The following is a 22,035-nucleotide window of genomic DNA, read 5'->3' as shown; positions in this document are numbered from 1 at the left end:
CCCCTCCACCCTGCACACCCCTCCCCCATTCCCCTCCTTTAGTTTATGACTGTGTCTCAAGTTCATTAGATTCTATATTTCCCCTACTATTCTTGCCCTCCCCCCATCTATTTTCTACCTACTGTCTGTGCTATTTTCTGTACCTTCTCCCCCCTTCTCCTCCTCCCACTCCCCTGTTGCTAACCCTCCATGTATTCATTCATTTCTATGGTTCTACTCCTGATCTAGCTGTCCTCTTGGTTTGCTTTTGTTTCAGGTGTGGTTAATAACTGTGAGTTTGCTGTCCTTTCACTGTCCATATTTTTATCTTCTTTTTCTTAGATAAGTCCCTTTAGCATTTCATATAATAAGGGCTTGGTGGTGATGGATTCCTTGAATTTGATCTTATCTGAGAAGCACTTTATCTGTCCTTCCATTCTAAATGAAAGCTTTGCTGGATAAAGCAATCTCGGGTGTAGGTCTTTGGATTTATAGTCACAGTTGAGAATGTTGAACATTCTTCTCCTCATTGTATGTGTCAAATTAAAGGAAGATTTGCTGCTTACACCTAGTCAAAATTAAAGGTCAGTTGTTGGAATAGTGTATTCAGTAAACATTTTTTCTTTATGTCAATTATTTGGTTTGTATGACATAAATCTCTAGCAGAGCTAAAAATATCTAATACATCTGCATGTGAAGGAACGTGTTTTATGCATCTTGCCTGTCAAATTGCATCTCAGCTCACTGCATCAAGTGTACGGTCTTTCCAGATGAGGCCTAGAAGTTCCAGAAGAGGTGGCATGCAGAATTGCCATTAATAGTATAAAATGGCTTAAGGAATAATTTCTGCAGTAACTAAACTTTTATATAGATTCATCAGTAAATATATATGGTATATAGACAATGTGATCATACTGTTATTTTGCTAAAAATAACAGAAGTGATTTAGAAATATATAGACCTTGATTTCAGATTTTATGCATTTCTTTAGAATTCCTGGTCATCCTACAACTTACACATAAAGAGAAGTAATGTATGAAGCCAAAAACAAAAAGTGAACGATTAGCAGGAGCTTCAAAATGTCAACATGTCAAAAACTTTTGTTAAAAATAAATTCTCATGATCAAAATATGAAGACAAGGGAAAGAATGATGGCAACCAAAAGAATGTAAATGATGAAAATAACAGGGGAGAGTGAGATGATGACGAGATTCTAACAGGAAGCAGCAGAACAAAGGGAAGATTAATGCTATTGTAAAGAAAAACAATTTCTTAGATCACAGAATACACAGAATTATCGGCAGCAGTTTCATTTTGACCTTGATAATTATTGTAACATCACACTTTGACCTTTTAGGATAAATTGATATCATTCAGTACTATTCAGTAAAAAGAGTGTTTTCTCCAAAATCTTCATTAATTTTTTATAGAGGTTCAGCAGAATATTAATGAAAAAATTCTTTGTAAGCATTTTACAGAAATTATGGAAGGAGACTGTAAAACTGCTATGAGATGCTAGGCCAGTTTATTTGAAAACCAAAGGTCACATATATTGTTTGGCCGGTAAGCTGCTTTGAACAAGACAGAGAATACATACCTGGTTTTACACAATGTATAAGTACGTTTAACAACCTTAAAGGTTATGAAGATTCCATGGAGCTCATTATGGTTCTGGTTATTTTGAATTACACATAAATAAAATAAAAATGTACTAGCTTTTCAAATCTAGCCCCAGACCTGCACTGCTATGAAATAAATGCTTTGTCCTCCTGAAATCTGTATGTTGTAGTTCATATGTTATGGTGCTAGGAGGTGGGACTTCTGGGAGGGGAGTGGGCCATGAGGGTGGAGTCTTCAAGAATGGGATTAAAGCCCTTATAAAAACGACCCTAGAGAGTTCCTTTACCCCTTCCACCCTATGAGGGCACAAGAAAAAGATGGCTATCCATGAAGCAAGAAACAGGTCCTCATCAGACATTGAATCTATTGGCTCTTTGATCTTGGACTTCTGGGCCTCCAGAACCATGAGAAGTAAATGTTTGTATAAGCTACTCAGTCTAGAGTATTTTTTTTTGTTATGGCAGCAAAAATGGACTAAGACCAGTGGCATCTACCACCTCTGGGCACTTGTTAGGAATCAAAATTTTTTGGGCCCTGCTCTGGACCACTGAATGGGGTCTGGCCAGTAATGGTGTTTTAACAAATTGTTGGGGTTATTTTGATGCATGCCAAAATGAGAGAACAACTGTGCTAGCCAACCAACATGGAAGAACTGGCTTGAAAAAAATGGTTAGTATCCTTTTGAAGGGCCAAAAAAGGTAATTGTGGTTTTAAAACTACTGTGTGAGAGCCCTGGCTGGTATGGCTCAGTGGATTGAGCACCAGCCTGCAAACTGAATAGTTGCAGGTTCAATTCCCAGTCAGGGAGCATGCCTGGGTTGCAGGCCAGTATTTCTCTCCCTCTCTCCCTCCCTCTTTCTCCTCTCTCCCCTGTCCTCTTTCTAAAAATAAATAAAAATCTTAAACTATTAAGTGAGAGAGATTTCCTCTGAGGTTATATTTAAATGGAATAATTTTCAAATAACAAGTGTCTTGAAAATCTTCAAAGTAATTGTTAAATTTAATTCGTTTTTGGACAAACACTTGAAAAATGTCTAAATGAAATATCAAATGTGACTTATCCAAAATTACTTAAGAAGAGTTCATCTAAATCATGGGAAGATGCATACACAATGGTGAAGCAATAAACCAGGAAGCCAAATGACAACACTCAATAACACTCCATTGTTATAGAAATAGGTAATTGTTGATTTACGTGCAGTTGTAAGTAACAATACAGCGATATCCGTGTACCCTTCACACAGTAGAATATGACATTTTAATTGTCATGTGAAAAGATCTTTTGGACCTTTTGGATAAAACAAATGAGAAGTTATAGACTCCTAATTTGGAAACATGTGAAGGCTATATCATTTTTTCTTTATTTGATAAAGGATTGAAAGAAAACTCAGGTAAAATATTAATAAAATATGAAAAAATAAAAAAGCAAAAGTGAAATCCATAAGCCTTGTGATTCTGCCACTAAGAAGTGACTTGTAATAAAAACTTTTCAGATCTTAGTAAAGACAGTATTTCTTTAGGAAAAAGAAATACACAATTAGTGAAGAGGATGAAGTATATTAATAGGTTGGGAGAAAATTTAAGTTTCACACTGGATCTGACAGAAAATACTTATATCAATGAAAAAAGCATAACACTCACAAATGTCACTTTAATGAAGACATCTGTCACTTCTCAGGAAAACTTGAAATGAACTAAAAATTACTGGCTCAGACATGAAAGGAACTTGATGAAGTGTCCCCCAAGCGGAGGACAATCTAACAATTTGCATGACATCAGAAATAGTTAATTTGAAGAGTAAAGAAAACTTTCTAAGCTATCAGCAATAAAAGACACATTCCCATCAAACAGGCTAAAAGCTGAATACTTTTTCTGCTCTCTCTATAAACCATGGCAATGCAAAAGTATTGGCATTGGGAGAAGTAATCCAAGAGCATGAAGCCAAGAAATGTGGAAAGAACACAGTATTATAGAGACAGGCCGAGGAGTTAAGTTTTTAAAATAATATTTTTCTAGATTTTTGTAGCATTTATAAGCTTTTTTGAATGCTGTCCTTTGTGATTTTTCTCATTTTTGAATATTTACTTTTTATGTAATTTTTCAAATGAGCCCTCTCTCCAAATTTTGTAACTTGCAGGCCTCACGGAACTGGGCTTCATTCAATTTTGTGAGCTAGATTAGTGTTCTCAGAATGAAATAAGCTTCTTTAAGTATCGAATAAATGGTTTTCATGAAAAAATATTCTCTTTGGAGAATGTGCCAAACATCACAAAATTTATAAATTTTAAAATTTACTTTGAAAGTTTATTTTTAAAAACAGACTATATTATATGTTGAATTAGTACCTATTACCCAAATTTAAGTGATTAAACTTTTCACATTTATTTGCTTTGCTTTTTTTCTTTTTTTCTATGGTGTTTCAAAGCAAATCCCGGGTATCTGCGTTGCATCTCTTGACACCTCATTTGTGTCTGTAGCAAATGTGGACAGTTCCTTACGTACTCAGCCAAATGTTTAGCCATTACATCTAACAAAATTATAAACTGATTGAGGGTTGTCCCCTAATAATCCTCATCTACCACCAAATATTTCCAGTTTTCTCATAAATGAATTTTTGCATTGTCTGTATTTGAATCATGATACAAGCAAGGTTGATACATGTAATGTTAGTATAGTTCTTAGATCTCTACTAATATGTCATATTTTTTGCCCCATGTCACTCACCCATTGCAGAACCAAAGTCAGTTGTTCCGTGCAACGTGTAATATTTTGGATGTCCGTTTTCTCTGGTGTCATTAACTTGTAACTCTATCTGCCTCATTTCCTGTAAATGGACGTTAGGTCTAGATGAGTGGGTCTTAGACTTCAGTGAGCATCCGAGTGCCCTGCAGGGCATGTTACAGCACAGAGCGTTGGGTCCTGTCCCAAAGTGTGTGTTTCAGTTGGTCTAGGATGCGTACTAATAATTCCTACCTCTAATAAGTTCTTGGGAAAGGTGGATACTACTGGACTAGCAGGCATGCTTGGAGAACAATTGCTTCTGGATTGAGGTTGGATTAAATTCAAATGCTTTTTTTCCCTTTTGATGGGCTTCCTTCTTAAGCAGTGCTATATGTTTCTTTTTGTATCATGTCAGCAGACACACAGTGTCCAGTCATCACACTTTCAATGCTGCTAAGATTTCCCAGTAGATTCAGTAATGAATATTGATATTTTAAAAAGTAGTTGTAATTTAAAAAGTAACTCATCTCTTCTGTATAACTCCAAAATGTATGCAGTCATTCAGAAAGCATTTACTTTATTTTCACCATGTGCTTGACATTGTATAAGGTTATAAGGATGAAAAAGGCATGGTCATGAAGGGACCCCAAGTTTCAGTAACTCTCAGTCTCTGTGGAAGATGGACACATGAGCTGACTTGTACAGTATTTCGTGATCCCTGCTATGACAAATATATGCAGAAAGTGTGAAAGTATGGGTGTCTGACACCGAACTCATCTGGTTCATCCCTTATTTAGCACATAATGAGGTAAAAGTGTTGTCTTCATTTCTCTTGGCTGAAATCAGACATTCGCCCCCCACCGCCCAGCTGCATCTCAGATCTGGCACTGCGGTATTGCTGTCTGAGCCATCCTGTGCTCTGACCACAGAGACTGCAGACAGATTTGCCTTCCTCCTTGCGGGGACTTCTCTAGGTCTAGTGATGCAGTTATGTTAAGAGTGGGAAAATGTGGTAAAGAGAGGTACAAAGGAATTTTCAGAAGGGTCTCTGCTAAGAAAAGCCACCTATTATCTCAAGAGGAACGAATGTAATATATACCCCAATTTTGCCATGTGTGATGCACTTCTTTGCCCAAATTTTCAAGGGAAAGATAAGCATGCACATTATACAGGGGCATAATGATTACATACCATGGATATAATAATGGGTGTAATAATCTCATGTATAATATATACAAAAATGTGAGTTCACATTATAAACAGCAAAATACGGTAACTAAGGCAAAAATTTATCTTTATCCCCATAAGCTAATACCTGGGTTTTAAGAATAATCAAATATGTACCTTTCATAGGGCCTAAGTTGTGAATCTGTAATATCTTTTGTATATTCTTAAAATCTGCTTTGGACTTTCTGGATTCATACCTGGGGTATGAAAATAATTGCTCCTAAAATGAAGGCTTCCTAGGATGTGGTCGTCTGAAGTTTTTAGTAAGGTAAGGCAGGTGTATGGAGCAATGACTGCCTTATGTTATGTGGGTCATTAGGGGCCTATCATAATTTTTATTGCTTGAGTCTATATCATCTCAATACCCACATTTCCTGTTTTTTTAAAGGAACTTATTTTCAGAGCAGTTTTAAAGTGCACATCAAAATAGAGATGGAGGTAAAGAGATTTCCCATGTACCCCCTGCAGCTTCATAGTTTCCCCCATTAACATCCCTCACCAGAGTGGTACATTTGTTACAATTGATAAGTCTACATCATCAAATGATAATTACCCCAAACCCATAGTTTACTTGGGTTCACTCGTGATGTACTTGGGTTTGGACAAATGGATAATGATAATCATGATATTATACAGTTTTTCATTGTACTTTGCCTATTTATTTCTCTTTAACACCCATATTCAGCAACCACTTCTGTTTTTCTACTGTCCATCATTTTGTCTTTTCTGTAATATCATAGAATTGGAATCACACATCATGTCGCCTTTTTCATATTGGATCTTGTGGTTCCTTTATGTCGTTTCATAGCTTGATAGCTCATTGTGTTTTCGCTGTCAAGTAATATTGCCTCTTCTGGATGTACCACAGTGTATCCACTTCTCTGCTGAAGTATATCTTGGTTGCTTCTACGCTTTGGCTATTATGTATCAAGCTGCTACATGCATCTGCGTGTGCAGGTTTCTGCATAGGCATAAGTTTTTAACTTTGGGGGTAAATACTACAAAGCACAATTGCTGGGTTGTATGGTAAGAATATGTTCAGTTTATAAGAAAAAGCCAAACTCTCTTCCAAAGTGGTTGTACCATTTTGCATGCCCATCAAGGAATGAGAGTTTCTGTTACCCAACATCCTGGTCTGCTTTCTGTGTTGTCAGCATTCCAGATTTTGTGCCATCCAAACAGGTCTGTAGTGGTGCCTTCTCTCATTGTTTTAATTTGCTTTTCCCTGATGACTTAGGATGTGGAACATGTTTTCCTGTGCTTATTTGTCATCTGTGCATCTTCTTTAGTAAGATATATTTTAAGGTCTTTGGTCCATTTTTAATATGGTGGGGGTTTTTGTTGAATTTTTAGTGTTCTTTGTATATTTTGGATAATGGTCCTTTATCAGATGTATCTTTTACAAATCTTTTCCCCCAGTCTTGGGTGCTTATCTTCACTCTCTCATATTTTTGAAGACCAAACAGTTCTGTAGAAAAAGAGAAACTAGTCTTGAATGCCAAGTCCACAGAGGGCACCTCCTGGATGGTGTGAGGGGAAATGTGGGAGGGTGTGTATCCATGCCTCTCAGTAGAGCTCGAAAAAAAATGCAAATTAACATGAAGAAAAAAAGTAGCGAGCAACAGAAGTATTCAGTTCTGTGTCAAATGCCATAGTATTGGGTTGGCCAAAAAGTAGATTTAGTTTTTTCCATATGATGGCTCTGGTAGTGCTTGTTGTCTTTAACTTTATGTGAAACAATTTTGTTAGACTGTATTGTGACAGCTGTCATGGTATGCATTTTAAAAAAGCTTATCAGAATTGGTGAATTCTTGTGCAGCCATTTCAATATTGAATATGGAGGGGAAATACACATTTTCAGTGTATGCTTTAATATGTCAAGAAAGGTACAAACACAATGGAAATGCAAAAATCCCCAAGAGTTGTGCAGTGTGTGGAGAAGGTACTGTGACTGATAGAACATGCCAATATGGTTTGCAAAGTTTCTTGGTACCATTGACATTTTGGCCAAATAATTCTTTGCTATAGGGCTACCTTTTGCATTGGAAGATGTTTAGCAGCACTGTGGCCTCTGTCCGCTAGGAGCCAATAGTGGGAGATAGCCAACATACTCAAAATATCCAAATCAATAAAGTTATTGGTGACAATGAAAAATGTGTCTTTTATTTCTATGGAAAAAAACTAAATAGACTTTTTGGCCAACCCAATATATTTATTTATGAGTGCACAATTTAGCAAAAAGATGTAAGGTGCACTGAGGTAGAAATGGAGATCTTTGTGGAAGTTGAAATTAATCTGATTGACCTTGAAAGCTATAGTTAGACCTTCCACGGTAAGGGGGCAAGAAATGAAAGTCCACCTGAGAAACAGAATTTAGAGTTACAAAAATTTTAGTTGATATTATGAAGGATAAAATCATTGATTATGCTTTAGATTTAGATCCTGAATATTCTCAAAGCCATTGAGAATGGGCTTTCTTTACCCTAAGTGACTAGGACTATAAATCCTTTATGGTTCCAAGTGATTCTATTTATAGCATATGGCTGATTTGTCTCTCACAGAGTGTGTAGAAAGAATAAATTAGCTTGGCATATTTTAAATCCCATTAAGTCTATGATAACATTTTCCAAACATTGCACCTTGCCATTTAAAAACATATCCTAAAAACATATTGTGTATGGTATATTTTTCAAACATGTGGAATATTTGTTTGCATTATATTAGGTAATATCACCTTCTTAATGATTTAAACTGTAAAAATATGCTGGTTTTTAAATTTTAACTTTACTTTTAAGGTCAGTTGTCTATTCTAGTTTTATTATTTCTCCTCTGATTATACAGTTTTATTAGTGTGATCCGTAATGCACGTCAAACATACGTTATCATTACAAAAGGCATTTTTGAACATTGTTAATTTAAATTGCCCATTGGCAAGAGCTTTCAAGAGGATTTTATATTGGATAGATTGAGGAGAGCTGCCGCTTTTTACAGATGTTGTTATCTATTTATCTGGAGCTACCTATGTACCTAAATCATTATGTGTGAAATCTGCATCTTTACTCTGGCTTTATAATGATTGATTTCTGTACAACTCCAGACTCAATTACAAGTGACTGAAACTCAGATATAATCAAAATAAAAGGGGTGGGGGATAGATGATGTATGTTATCATAGGTGTTTGGGTTAATTTCAAGCCCAGTTGTATCTAGATGTTCAAATGATGTTGTCTGGACTGTTTGTTTGCTTAGCTCTGCTGGATTCAACCTGATTTCAGTTACAGGCAAATTGTTTCACCTAGAGGTGAAGGTGAGGCACACTCAGACAAGGTAGAGAAGGTTGATGCCCGTAGGACTTGCCACTTTTACTTGGTGAAATGCAGGGGCTCTTTCTGAAAGGAAAAGATGCTGGGCTGACAGAGAAGTAGGAGACACCACAGCAGGACCCATGGCTGGTCTTGGATACAATGATCAGTTTGTGATCATTGTCTAGATGGGCGTTCATCACCCCTCAAACATCAGGAAGCCCCAGGCTTGACCAGTGATTTGGAGGAATCCTAGTTACTTTTTTCTAGATAAAAACAGTTGTCATCATAAAACTCATACACAACATATAAAGTAATTTTAAAGAATGTTGTCATATAAATAACAACCCTATTCTCAATGATATTTTATATAGCCTTTGTTGGGCAAGTCAAAGAGATACATCCACCCCTCAGTCTTCTTATCTGTTTAAAGAAGACTAATGCAATTAGACTGACTACACTTTGAGGTCATTTCTATTTCAAAGAACTTATGGTTTGATGCTTCTCTTCCCAAATTGATGACAGGTTGGTTTTACTTTTCTCTGGAACAGGGATATTGAGTGGAAAGAGTAATTGCTCTCAAAAAGCTAAATTCAATAAAACTTTGTGCAGTGATGGGAATGTTCCATGTGGCTATTGAGCACTCGAAATGTGACTGATGTGACTGAGGAAATGAATTTTCTTTTAAATTAATTTTGATTTAAGTTAGCATAGCCACGGCTCCAGAATTATCAACTCATTTAAAGAAGACTTTGTATGAGGAAGGGTTGAAATTAAAAGTAAAACCGAATGCATATGTTTGTGCAGTGAATTTAAAAACAGCAATTTCCTCCTTTCTTTACAGTCTCCGGCACATAGCTACTCAAGCTATGACTCGGGCAAAAATGAGAGTGGAGACAGAGGCGCTGAGGACCTGTCTCTAAACAGAGGGGACGAAGATGAAGATGATCACGATGACCACGATGATTCTGAGAAAGTTAACGAGACAGATGGCGTTGAGGCAGAGCGGCTGAAAGCTTTTAATGTGAGTCCTGCCACACACCCAGTGTGGCTTAATTTTTACCACTTCACTTTCATGTTGTTGCTTGTTGGTATAAGTGGATATTTTAGAGACATGTTTGTTTAATTTACAGAAGGATTTAAAAAGTACATGAAACACTCTTTGCCAACCAGACACCAGAATTGCTGTGTTTTGTTTAGAATTTTAAAGCCAAATGTGAGCTGAAAACTGGAGTTGTGTTGTGTGAGTATGCATGTTTACCTAGTGGATGAAGGGGGCCTCAGCTTATTGCTCCGAAGAGTTCGCCCGTCACCAGTTATTTCTTTGGCTTTCCCAGCTTATCTAATTATGCATGACAAAAGAGTCAGTTGTCTGTTTTCAGAGATTAGTACACCATGCAGGGTAGCAATGGAGCAGTCTTATTTATCTTTAGAATTTTATGGGGTGCTTAATTGTCGCAGTCTACTGTTACTTCCTGATTTTTTTTCTGCACAGTAGTCTATACTTTTCTGTCTGTCTTTGTCTGTCTGCCTTTCTCTCTTTCTCTCTCTCTCTCTTTATCCAACCATTTAGAAAGTCTTTAAAGGGTGTTTGCTTAAAATTTCTGGCTTTCCATTGCAAAGTTCTCCAGTGAATAAACCAAAAAAGAGTATTTTCCTATCAGTAATCAAGACAGAAAGCTAGGAATAGCAGAGAGCAGCCCTCCAAACCCTTCTCCTCTGTCTCCCTCTTGCCAACAGATGTTTGTCAGGCTGTTTGTAGATGAAAACTTGGACCGAATGGTCCCAATCTCTAAGCAGCCCAAAGAAAAGATCCAGGCTATCATTGACTCATGCAGGCGACAATTCCCTGAGTATCAAGAGCGTGCCAGAAAACGCATACGTACTTACCTCAAGTCCTGCAGGCGGATGAAAAGAAGTGGTTTTGAGATGGTGAGTTTTGAATTGAAACACAGCCCTAGATTCCATCAAAATCCCACATGTACACCATGACACAATTTTTTTTTTCATCTTAGTGTCTTTTTTTATTTTTTTCCATAATGTCAGGTCAAAGGGGTTCTTGTTTGCTTGTTCGTTTTTCTCCCCCTTCTCCTTTCCATTTTCCTGAAGTATTCATCCCCTTTGTTTATCTGATGAGGAATACCTTGGGAATCCAGTGCTCACAGGCCCAGATGATATCATGACATAAGCAATGAGGGTGATATGAGTAAAATCCCACGAGAACCAGCATCTCATTCATGTTCGTGTTCTTTCTGTTACTACTACAGTGGACATAAGGTTAATCGAGTCTTGAACTGAAGCACCAGTTGTTGCTATAGTTGGCATGTAAGAATGGCTTTTTGTGGAATGAAAGGAAATGGATGGGTCCATCTAAGTAACATCATTTTCATGCCAACAGTTAACAAATAGCAAGCCTTGAAAATAAAGATCAGGCACTGGAAATCCTCATGTGAAAAATGAGGTTTTGTTGTACTCGATATAGCTGTGTGCTTGTGGATGGTAACATGAGCTTTTATATTCAGCTGGGCTTTATAGACAGGTAAGAGTATACCAGTGTTAGGTGACTTATGGGTGCAAATCAGATACCAGTTTTTTAAATTTAATTCTATTTCACCTTGCTCTCTAATTGTTACACCTATAAATAGTGCATATATTTACGATGCTTTTGAAAATTTTTATGTATATGAGCAGAAATGTACTGGCAATTGTCTGAAATATATATATATTTCCCTCTTGGTTCCATTAAAGCCAAGACTGTCAGCGTTTGTGATCTGTGCCTCTCGTTTATTCAGTGTGATGGGGTAGGAATTGGCGTGAATAGGAGCAATTTCAGAGGATGTTATATATATATATTATGGGAAATCATTTTTCAACTGTAAATGAAATGACAAAAGTAACAAATCCACTGCATGCTATTGATTTTCTTACATTGGCTTGTAAAAATAACTTTGATATTTTTTAAAAGGAAAATGACTGTTCTTATAGAGAAGCAGCCATCTGCCGAGATGGTAAGGAGCAGCCGGTGTGGCCCCCACAGGGCCAGTCATTTCATCCACTTGTCCTCAGACACCTCTCTGGGCTGATCATCATTCCTACTTTATCTATGACAATTGTATAAATCATCACATGCAAAATTCTGCGAGCCATTTCTGACACACAGTAATTGCTAAATAAACCTTAACTCCGAAAAGGTTATCTACCAAATATTATTTAATTCTTTATCTGAAAAAAGCTTACCGAATGTTTGCAGTATAAAAGCACAGAACCCTCCATTTAGAAAATTGCTTACCTCTCAGAATCATTCTACTGAAGTCAGAGTTTGTGGTACAGAAGTCATTTTAAAATGAGAATGGCATAGTTTTGTCTGATCAAACTGAATTATAATAATAGAGGTGACATGATATAAGAGAAAAGAAAAGATGCTTGAAAAAAAAGCTGTGTTCCCCATTAGTGAATTATTAAAGTTATTACCACTTACCCAAATAGGAGAAAGATGATAGACAAAAAGAACATCTAAGCAGGTATAGAAGTCCAGAATCCTGGCATTGACATTCGATCAGGTTCAGGACTACTAAGCAGTTGATATGAAATTCCAGTTAAAACTATGTCTCATTCAGAGGAGAAAATACAATATATACCTTCCTTTTTTTAGTAATAATAAAGACAATATTATATGTCAAAACTTTTTTTATTTTAACAGCATCTAACATTACTATTTCTTCTTCATCTTTTAATGTTTAGAGATTCTTCTCTTTGGTAAAATTGGCCATTTTTTCATGGCACAATTTTTTTATTAATCATTATTTTAGAGAAAAAAAATCATTTTCATATAGAACTCTTATTTTCTCCAAGGCATATTTGAGGCATTCATGGGTGTTTTTCATTGATTGTATTTAGTTACTTCAATGAGCATATATTTGTTGTGAGCCTTGTGGTATACATAGGGAGCAGAAAATAGACTGCTTCAAAGTCAAATTGCTTTATAAACTAATCTTATGCTCTAAAAAGTGCTCCTAAATTTAAATTGAATCATTTTCATTGTTTATTCCATATATGTATAATGCACATAACATTATATAAAGTAATAAGGAGCAACAGATGTCTGACCTGTTAGTTATGAAAATATAACATGTTCCCTGATTATTACGATGCATTGAGATGAAAGCTGGGGCAAGTGAAATGCTTATGATACAAGGCCTAATATAATTGTTAAATGAACAACTTGGATGAAGGCTGATATTCTAGGTTAGCCCAGTTTTTATATATTACTCAGCAATGGACTATTGGAAGTAAAAAATCTACCCTCCAGAGGACACTTGAAGTTTTGATTTGTTTTACCTGTCACTTCACGGTCATGGAACCTGGGGAGAGTTGTGTGTCGTTCTGAATAGTCATCTTCCTCTAGAGAGGAAAAGGCATGAGTAGGGAATATGGTAATCACTACTAAATATGGTACATGAATAGTTCTGTCATCATCATTTTTTAATTTAGATAATATTAGCAGGTGTTTTTAAAAATTGAAACATTAAACAAACCATTTTTTTTCTATTGAGTATAGTGCAGGTAGACACGAAGAAAATGGATTGTTTTCAGTAGGTGATTGTTTTTACATGCAAATTACTCTACAATACTTAACAAGTCAACAAGGCCACCTAAAGAAGTTTTTAATATAGTTTTAAAATGGGAGTGTTAAATGCCGGATTATTTGGTAGGGGATTCTGTAGTATAAAATGAACGTGGCATTCAGTAAACTTAGTTCTTCCAGTGAGTCGGGATGTCTAAGCCAGGGGACTACTGAAGTAGAGTGAAATACTAAGTTATGTGTTTCCTGCTGACTTTGATTAAGAAATTCAAAGAAGTATCCCCATAGAAGTGCTTTATCGCAGCATATTTTAGTACTGCACTTGAGAATCTTGGCATTCACTTTGACTAATTTTCTGCTGTCATTAATACAAAATCTATTTATGTTTAATTATTTTGCACTGTCCCTCAAGAGTTTACATTTCAACACAGATACTTTTAATTGACTGCCTACAATAATTGGAGCACATATTTATGCATTCTTATTTAATTGGAATTACCAAGACCACACAGATTTTCATGGCCAAAGCAGCCAAAATTTCTGTCATGACTATAAATATTTTGTATAATAAAAATGAAATATAATAGCTGTATTATGATACTTTCTACACATTTTCCACATTATTACCAGTTCATTGTTACCAAACAACTCAAATCATAAAATCCTTAGTGTTGAATACAAAAGAGCATCTATTATGAAAAATAAGTCTAATAAGGTTGATCCAGACAACTGTCCTAGTGTTAATTAGATTTTAAAAGCCCAGTGAGTTAAACAGCTAATAAATTAATCCTTAGACAAAAATATTGAATTGTTACTGATTCTGTTCTGTGGCTTTGGCAAAATACTTCAGCTACATACTTTAAGAGTATTTGTTGATTGTTCCAGAAAAGAAATGAATCTTTTCAAGTTGTCTGGATCCTGAATTCAAATGCACCTCTGATGGGTGGGGCTGGCCCACACCTGAGTTATGTGATATGATTTCTCTTCTAACTTTATGAGTTTGCATTGTTAGAGAATGTTTCACCATGCTGCATATGTTTAATACACGTTTATAAAACTCAAGTGAAAATTTTGGGGGAGGTAGTCTCTTGGACTGTCAGTCCTTCGTTCCTCTTATATCTCATATTTTGCTACTGTGCTAAGTTAGCTCAAATACCCTAGATATTTGAATTCAGAAAAGTCTGCCTCTTGAAAAAGTACCCATTTAGTTGCTTTTTAATATTATATAATTGACTGTGTGTTTGAAACAATAAATCTCATGCAATGTTTTTGTAAAACTTTGCCAAGGACATTGTCCAATAAGCTACCTAATAGCCACTACAAATGACTTTATTTCAGAAACTTCTAGAAGGTAATATAAGAAAAAAATGGTTTCTTCTGCAGAGACTGCTTTTTATGTTTTCTCATCCCTAGGACTTGGTGTAACTTTCATGTTCACTTTTTGCCTGCCTACCAGGAAGTTCAGAGTCTGTCTAGGGTCCCAATTATCTTTTTTTAAAAAAGATTTTATTTATTTATCTTTAGAGGGGAAGGGAAGGAGAGAGGGAGAGAAATATCAATGTATAGTTGCCTCTTGTGCGTCCCCTGCTGGGAACTGGCCTGCAACCCATGCATGTGCCCTGACTGGGAATCGAACTGCAGTTGTTTGGTTCTCAGGCCTGTGCTCAATCCACTGAGCTATACCAGCTGGGGCCCAATTATCTTTTTGCTTAATTTATTTTAGTGTGCATATTTCATTGGTGAATCTGATATCTATTATAGGGGAAACTGAAATATAAACTTTAAAAACAAACATGTACGTAATCTAATTATGGAAAAACCATACTTTCATACCATCTTCTAAATTCTTATTCTTAATATTTCTTTTTAATTACATTCTATCATAACTTTTTCAGTAACTTTGATATCTGACCTTCTGATCTTACAGTTCTTTCATCAGATAATAAATATTTAATGTTTAGGAAATGGTACATTTTTAAGGGAATTCGACTAATCACACCATTTGCTCTACTTGTCTAATGCAGCCCAAAGCACAGGGATCAGAATTTGTGTTTAATTCACAGCTTCCCTGATATCGGAAGCATTGCAAATGCTACAGTGACACTTGCTATTCCTTTTTAGCAAGTAGAGATATTATAAAAAATGAACAAGTGCTTCTTTAAAGTGAACATTTAATTAGAAATATACCCAGCCCTTCATGTAAGATCCTGATTAAAAACTTTATAAACCTGTAGAGCCAGTATTATTTAGAACATTGCACCATCAACCATCCCAACTCTTCCAAGTTTTGTTTTACTTCTTCACTGAGAAGAAAATTTCTTCTGCATAAAAATGTTTCCAGATTCCAAGGAAATATTTGATCTCATAGCTCCTCTTTAACAATCTGAGTCCGTCTTTCTTTGTTAGATTTTCTGAAAGATTATTTTATACTCATAGATCATACCCATTGTCACCAACTCTCTTGGTCATTCCTCACATTAAAATTCTGGTTCTCACCATATTGAATTAGTTCCTATGAAGATCACATGAGTACCTTTGTGCCAAATCCAAGGATTGCATCCTCAACTAAATCGGCCCCATTTCCTTAAGACTCTTGTTTCTATCCTTCCTCTTTTACTTCCATTTTCTTTGGGGCACTTTGTAAAATTCTGGGCTTGGCCATGTACTGCAAATGATCCTACCCATGGCTGCAGAGGTCTGCCCCATATACTGTACTTCACTCTCGAGTAGAGTCCCAGTTATCTACCAGGCTTTGGTATTTCATTCCAAATGTCAGCCAGACACTTGGCAAGTTTACTGTTATACCTTCCCTGATCTGTTTAAAATTTTTTTCAATAATATTCAATGTGCCTATTATATTAGTTCCAGGTGTACACCCCAGTGATTAGACATTACAGAGCTTACTAAGTGATCCTCCCAATAAATCTCATACCCATTTGACCCCATACACAGTTATTAGAACATTATTGTCTGCTATCTCTGTGCTGTACTTTAAAGCCCCATAAAAATTCTGTAACAACTAGTTTGTACTTATTAATTCCTTTACCTTTGCACCCATCATTCTCCATCACTCATTCTCTTCACTGATATTCTACCTTATCTACCAAATCACTGGTAAATTCCTCTGGACTTGTCTATTGTCTTTTACACCAGTGTTCATAAACCTGAAATGAGATTTTGACTGTTTATTACAAGTATGGCTTGCATCCTGCCACTCACTGAATTCTGTTTATTCTTCCTTTGCTGAATTTCCCAGATCAGTCCTGTAACTTTGAATTTTATCTGCTATCATTTTAATTCTATCCCTTTCTATTTCTTACCTATATTCTTGCATAATCTTTTAAACTCAGTTCCATCTCATACTCCCTCCCTGTCTATTTGTAGGCAGGCACAGAACTAGGATTTGTGCCTGAAAATGATAAAATTTGGGGCCTTTTAAAAAAAATAAATCAAAATTATAAGCAAAAAATAGGTATGATACATATTTACATATTATTAGAAAAGATACCACACAGAGAGAAAAGAATTTACAAACAGGTTTTGAAGATCCAAACCCTTTTCTTTCAACATCTTCTGGGAAAAATTTCAGGCAAACTTGCATGTAAATGTATCTTGATTTTTACTTGGCTTCTAAGAGAGTGTGTAAAACATCTAGAGACTTGGGGGGAACCCATCAGTTTGAGGGATCTTGGTTCCTCAACTTCATTGGTTTTATGAAAAAAAATCTCCTTTTGCCACTGGAGCAGTTGTCCTCAATTCTGGCTTTGTTGGTGTTAAACACTCCCATTTTAGAACAAATTCTAATTTTTTAATATGTTAAATGATAGTCTTTTAAAACTGGGAGGCTAAGTTTCAATTCCTGGCTTAGGTGAATTCCTATACAATTTTATGTGATGTTTCTGAGTCCCCATTTTTACAAAGGAGAGGGCTGTTGGAGAATTACATGTAATATTGTATATAAAATGTTTAGCATGTAATCTTGCCTCTTTCCTTTCTTTTAATATGCTCAACTCTTTTCTTTACCATGCATGGGCTTGCTGCTTTTTCTCTCAGTGTGTGCTCTACCAGTTCATTGATTTTTCCTGACTCAGGAACTATGAATACTATTGTCTCATTATCCCTAAATGTGCTAAAATTGAAGGATAACTAAAATGATAGCCAAATAGTTGTCAGAGTTACCAATTCTTGCGTCTTTTAGTTTTATTAAAATGTTGATCTGAGTCTTATGGAATATCACACACACACTGCATCCCACTTCCCTCTGCGAATACATATAAATCCTAAGTAAAATATAAATTTTAAATACCTTGTTAAGCTCAAAAGAGAGAAAAGGAAACTCCCAGGCCATGAAATTGATAGAAACCTCATAGCCAGAATTGTAAACTCTTAATTGGATAGGGTAGTCGACTATGAAGGTAGAAGAAATGGGGTTCGAATACCCACTCCAGTTCAGGAGATGTGGATTTTTGTTTGTGACTAGGCAGGAACATGAACTGAAAGCTGTGTGTGAAGCTTGGACCCTGGAAGGGCTACTTCTTTATCAAAGGGGAATTCAGTCATCTAAGTACAACTTTGAGAAATAATATAGGTATCACAAACATTGAAATGGAAACCTTACAGATAGATTATATAGCAGATAAGATTCAGCCAAAGAGAAAATCCATTAATGTAAAACTATGGACATTACTCACAGAAAAAAAAGAGAAGGAAATATGAAAAAAAATTAAGTTGGAGAAGAGAATGATAAAGATATACCTAAGAGCCATTCCAGAGAACTTAGAAAAGGACAACATTCAAACAGATGAAAAGGAAAAAGTTTTTAGAATTGAGTAGACCATTGAATCCCAAAAATAGAGAAATAGACCAGTCCCGAGCAGTATAAAAAAAAATCCATACATATATATATCACAGTAAAAACCACAGACCCAAGAAATTATTCTTAAATACCACAAGGAAGAAACGAGATGATCTAAACCAGGAGAACACAATGAATGCATTTATTGTCCTCAAAAATCGATGTTAGACGCAATCTTCAAAATACTAAAAAAAAAGTCTTCAAAATTTTTAGAGAAACTACTTTTAATCTGTAAATCAATGCGCAGCTAAACACCACTTCCAGAGTGGGGAAGAAAGAGATGTTTCAGAACATTACTGATGTTACCACTCACAGGCTGTCTCTGGACCAACTCTAAATTTCCTGAGAATAAGGAAACTGAACCCAGAAGGAAGCAATGGAGAATTAGCAGTCCTGGTGAGGAAATCAGAAGAAAAGCACTCTGATTTTATCGCCAGTGGATTTGGTTTCGGTCTGTGTCATTTGTCACTTGTGGGCCTTGTAAACCTGAGCTTTAGTTTCCGTATGGAAAAAATGCAAACATATGGCACTTATCTTACACATGTAAACCAACAGCACTTGAAAGAACAACATAAAAAACTCCTACCTCGCCCAGTACATGGTATCTGAGGAACATGATAAAATGCAATTTAATCTGAAATCCTATGTCGTGGTTCCCTGTGCTGGGAAAGCCTCACTGTCCCTGTTGACTACTCGGAGAACAGAATCAAGTATGTCTCTATCTGCTTAGCCCACACTTCTAGCTAAGAGCAGCCCTGTATCTCTCTCTCTCTTCTGTGTGCAAATTTTACTTGTGATACCTGTAGTTTTATTTTATCCTGTCTCATATTACTTTTACTTATGTATGGACCTTAGCTCCCTAATACTAAGTTACGTTTCTGGAGTCCTGTGCTGCTTAATTTGTGCATATCTTTATTACCCACAATGTCGTATACAGTGCAATTAGTTGCTCATAAAAACTACTCAATACATGTATAGTTCAACTAAAATTATTGAATGAAAGATGAGTGAGTGAGTGGATATTTATTCATGTGTTACTTTGTGTTAGAAATCAGTTGGGAGATAAGCTAATTTTTATTATGTGCTGTGTGTCTTAACAGTGTTCTATAATTGGTATTTGTATTTAAAAGCTACTGCTGACTGAAATTCTAGCCTAATATATTTTAAATCTTTAGGGAGTATTTTCCCCCAAAGTAGACAGTTATATAATATTTAATATCAACTCTGTTTTTAACTCCTGAAACACTATTTTAAAAATATTTTCATCTATTTGGTCATTAGTGTGAATAGGTAGTAACATTAAATGTCTAAATACAATTTTGTATAGTTTTAGGTTTCACATGTCAACTACTAGGGAAAAGACACCATGGTCCACAATAACCATAAGTATGTGTAATCGCTTATTTTCAGAATTAAAAGATGTTTTTAGTGGAGATTTAAATAAATGGGCACTTAGTTAAAAATGAAAATATGTCATTTTGGTTGATGATTTCCTTCATTCATCCTTGATTAGAGGTTTTGTCCTATGGCATTAGCTAAACTGGACTTTAGGCATTGGTTATGAGACTGTAAATAAAAGGTCTGTCCAGAAAAAGTCCAGACGTTGTTAATACAACAAGAATGGTTTGTGCAACATTGACGTAACCTGGCAGCCAAGGAGAGTGGACTGGAATGCGCATGCATGAACAATGACAACTTCACTGTACTAGTCAGTGGGGGTGGTAGACACCATTGAGTGAGCACCTGTACTATGAGGCCATCATTTAAAATGAGCAAGTGCAACAACAAATCTGCATCAGATTTTGCATTAGTTTGGACATTCCCTCTGCGGAAACTATTCAGATGGTTCAGAAGGCTTCCAGGGATGATGCAATGAGTGCAGCACAAATACAAGTGTGGCACAAACGCTTCAAAGATGATGGAGAACCTGTTGAAAGTGACCCACGTTCCGGAAGGCCTGGAGCAAGAACTCCTGAGAATGTTGAACGTGTCAGGGCTGAAATCAACAAAAATCAGCGGCTGACAGTGAGAACTAGAAGCGGATCTGGGGATTCCAAAAACTACTGTGTCCGACATTTTCACACAGGCCCTTTGCATGAAACATGGCACAGCGAACTTTGCTCTGCGGCTTCTGCTACCAGAGAAGGAGCATCGTGCTGCAGTTGCTAAAGTCTTGATTCAAGCCGCTACCAATGAACCAGACTTCCTCAAGGAGGTCATAACCAGAGATGAATCATGGGTCTATGGCTATGATCTGGAAATGAAGGCCCACTCATCCTACCAGGATACCTACCACGCAGGCTACCAAGAAGTAGCCTGGTTCTCTAAGCCTGATTAAGGTGCAGCAAAGTCACAGTAAGATCAAGACCATGTTAACTGTGGTTTTGGATTGGGAAGGTGTTGTCCATCACACGTATGTCCCTCCAGGCCAAACAATGAATATGGAATACCTCAGTGGTCCTTGTTGCTTGAGAGATGCAATGTGATGAAAACAGCTGCAGCTACGGGCAGCTGGTCACTGGCATCTTCATTACCACAAGGTGTCTGCTCGTGTATCACACCTTGTGCAGAGTTTTTTGGTGAAACATCAAATTATCCAGGTGACTAAGCCCCTCCTACAGCCCAGATTTGATGCCCTGCAACTTCTGGCTTTTCCCCAAAACTTAAATCACCTTTGAAAAGAAAGAGATTTCAAACCATTGATGAGATTCAGGTAAATACAATGGGGCAGCTGATGGCAATTCCAGGAAAGGATTTTTTAGAATGTTTTCAACAATGGAAAAGATGCTGGTAGAACTGTGAGGTCCCAAGGTGTACTTTGAAGGGGACTGAGGCATCATTGTCCTATGTACAATGTTTCTTGTATCTTGTATATTTTTCAATAAATGTCTCTATTTCTCATCATACATGGCTTGGTACTTTCTGGACAGACCTTGCATATAAGCATATATATACATTATCAACTATAATTCCCTACATCTTTGTGAAAGATCATTATTAAAGGCCAATAATGTTTTAAAATCAAGGTCAAAACATAGAGCATTACTTCATGGTAAAAAACTTATAATTAAACTATCAATGAAGATTCGTTAGAATTTTTAAAAACCACATTAAAAACTCCTTTTGAGTTAGTTGAGAGAATTTATATTAGTCGAGAGAATTTTGTCGAGACACTGGAAAGCCCAGTGATTCACATATAGCTCTCAGGGCTCAAATGTCAGGGTTTGATGCTCTCCCATTAACTATGCTTCTCTTGTATACTGGTTAATCCTCAAACAGGTCCTCACTACCTGTTGGGAAATACCACCATCAGCAACTTTTAGCCTCTGTTCTTAAAACTTATGATCCAAGAGCAGTCTTCCAGCTTCAGGTTGGTTACCATAAAAGGACCTAGATGGGCCCTTTTGGGTCATATGTACATTCTTCAGATCAGTCCTGGGGAATACATGATGAGCTCCCATGATTATTCAATCCTAAATCACGTGGCAGGGTCAGTTCAATGAGACACTTGGCTGATAATTTCCACCAAAACCATGCAGGATGAGCTAAGGACTACTGACTTGCTATTTTCGTCCACATTCACCACCCTTACTTGAAGTCTTGGCTCAGTGGTTCAGGATTTGTAACTTCTCAGGTTTTGGAAGCATGATAGTATATATATTCTGTTTATTGTAGAACACTCAAAGTGGGGTCTGAGCAAACATTCCAAATACAAATATATTATTTCTACCACATATGTGAATGTGCATG

General features: G+C 36.3%; 1 protein-coding gene across 5 annotated transcripts in view; it reads left to right on the top strand.

Moving 5' to 3' along the window:
- The window catches only part of NOL4 (nucleolar protein 4), a 295,984-nt gene that overhangs the window by 188,400 nt on the left and 85,549 nt on the right, over positions 1–22,035 (top strand). For 3 of the 5 annotated variants that reach the window (XM_037032650.1, XM_037032677.1, XM_037032668.1), the window contains one exon: positions 9,693–9,872. In XM_037032650.1, coding sequence (XP_036888545.1) covers positions 9,693–9,872 — 180 coding nt within the window. Of the gene's footprint in view, positions 1–9,692; positions 9,873–10,588; positions 10,781–22,035 lie in introns of all 5 variants that reach the window. The other 2 variants (XM_037032640.1, XM_037032659.1) reach the window with 1 other exon arrangement.

This window comes from Sturnira hondurensis, unplaced genomic scaffold, assembly GCF_014824575.4.
Source record: "Sturnira hondurensis isolate 20B ecotype Veracruz unplaced genomic scaffold, ASM1482457v3 Scaffold0001872, whole genome shotgun sequence".
NCBI lineage: Eukaryota > Metazoa > Chordata > Mammalia > Chiroptera > Phyllostomidae > Sturnira > Sturnira hondurensis.
This window is presented reverse-complemented; position numbering and strand designations above follow the sequence as displayed.